We start from the raw sequence: 2,335 nt of genomic DNA, 5'->3' as shown, positions 1-2,335 counted from the left end.
TAATAATAATAATAATAATAATAATAATAATAATAATAATAATAGTAATAATAGTTTTCCTCATCTATTCTCATTATTTTCCTTACTTCTTGATGTTTACCAGAAATTGTCTCATTGAGTTAAATTGTTCGCCTCTAGGTTTAAGGTAATTAATGATTATGCAAGCAATGCATTATATCATAACAATAACAATATAAATGAAATCAATACAGTAATAATAATACTCGTAGCAACAACAACAACAACAACAAGGATAACAGCAAAAACAAAAACAACAACAACAATAATGACAACAACGATAACAACAAAAGCAAAAATAACAAATAATGATAATAACTGTTAATAACCAATGCAATCATATAATTGCCGTTTTGGTGAGAAAGGTTATAGCCAGTAATAAAAGTATATTGAATGGTTCTTAAATTAGTTTTATAGTATAATGGTAAATACTAATTATGTTGATTAACATAGAATAATTAGTTTAGTTTTCCATTATCTTATTATAAACCATTTTTTGAGAGGAAAAAAAAAATAAGAGAACGAGTTATCTTAAACTTGTATATAACTCAAACAGGTTATTGTATAATTTACAGCTATAATAAATTCCAATGAATACACAACCATTTTTGATGCACTTTCCTGTTTTAACATATTAATAGAAAAAAAGGAAAAACTGGTACTGATGATGAAATTTTTAAAAAAATAAAAAATAAAAACATGCTATGTATGATGCGAATTTCAACATTGCTATCAGTAAAGTAGCTTACTGATAACAACAACATTTTCATTGCCCTATAATTTATTTCAAATAAGATTTGCTTGCAATTTTAATTGAGCAAGCATGAAATGATTCATTTTAAAAAAAAAAAATGTTTTTAAAATAAAAGAACCATTTCGATAATATTACTGAAATTCTTGAATTTAAATAATGAAAATAAATTTTTTCCTAAACATTGAAAATTGTAATTATTTATTTATTTTTCCTTTTTTTTTTCTGCTTTTTATACAAAATGTTGATATTTTTTAAAATTTCCCAACATTCATTATATAAACTTTAACAATGATTGATTAAAAACGATCCAAAAATGTCAACGTATAAGTTCATTTTTCCAAACTAAAACATATTCTACCTCTGCTATTTTATTGAACTTTACATAACAAAAATTTTGTGGAATATATTTTCACATTGTGAAAAAATCCGGAAATCAATAAAAGCATTTGTTATCGATTCATTTACTATGTTATTTGTAAGGAAAATAAATTTGATTCAATTTATATTTTGTGAAAAATAATAAAAAAAAGAAGCAGTGATGCATTAGTAATGAAAAAATTATTATTTTAAAGTCTAACAAATTTTCAATCAATTTTCTTTCCTTTCTCATCAATCATAATTAATTAATTGTGATATTTTAAAGATGGAAATTAGTTTTGCAGATGATATGATTAGTTACAATGTGATGATATGATTCTTTTATTTTGACTGATACCCGTGCGTAAATGAAATACAACTGAATGTTTGGAATAGTATAGGCTATCAATATATTGGCACAAATGTTGATTTGAATAAATTATCAGAAAGGCTTATAAAGAGTGTAGTTGGAGGTGTGTGGCAGAGATTGTGTGATGAGAAGTAATTCATATATATATATATATATATATATATATAAAATAAATGTATCGAAATGGAATCAAATTTCAGCAAATTTTATTTTTGAAATGGCGTCTTAGAACTTCAAGTACCATAGATCTCAAGTGCCTAGTACCACAGACCTGTCATTGTGGAGTAGAAGCAGAATTTTCCAGTGTACTGAAAAACAGCAAATTACAGCAAATCGAGAATGAAATTAAACAAACGTTCAAGACTATACAACCGTCCATCAAAGGGTAATAAAAATTCGTTGATAGGAGGGAAAAAGAAAGGGAATGTAATGGAAATAATTACATGAAATGGATAATTTAATATAAAATTTACATTAATGTACAATAAATATGAAATATAAGATGATTTTCATGATCCATATAATTCAATACTGCATAATAAATACAAGTAAAAAAATAAATTGCTTATTTTTACTGATTATCATACACTATGATAACATCGATAGATGATAACAGTATGAATGAAAATGATAAGCTATTGATGTATTATTTAAAACATGCCAAGCATTCTTCATACAGGTAATGGCGCATCTTCGAAGAAATCTTTTTCTAGCCAACCATTTTCGGGATTTGATTCATCATCACCATCCAACTGAAAAGAGAGAAAGGAAGAGAAAAAGAAAGAAAACAAAAAAAAATCATCTTCAAATTTCGATGTTACAAAAAAAAAAGAAAA

General features: G+C 24.8%; 1 protein-coding gene across 1 annotated transcript; it reads left to right on the top strand.

Annotated features, from left to right (window-relative positions):
* Positions 1-145: 145 nt before the first annotated feature.
* On the top strand, positions 146-343 carry LOAG_14740 (hypothetical protein; the record flags this gene model as incomplete). The annotated part of the gene is made up of 1 exon (XM_003150233.1): positions 146-343. A coding segment is annotated over one exon (198 nt), but the record flags the coding sequence as incomplete, so codon positions are not given.
* Positions 344-2,335: the final 1,992 nt, after the last annotated feature.

The sequence above is a fragment of the Loa loa genome (assembly GCF_000183805.2).
Source record: "Loa loa unplaced genomic scaffold supercont3.1263, whole genome shotgun sequence".
Taxonomy (NCBI): Eukaryota; Metazoa; Nematoda; class Chromadorea; order Rhabditida; family Onchocercidae; genus Loa; species Loa loa.
Note: the sequence above shows the minus strand (reverse complement) of the source record. Positions and strands in the feature narration are given on the sequence as shown.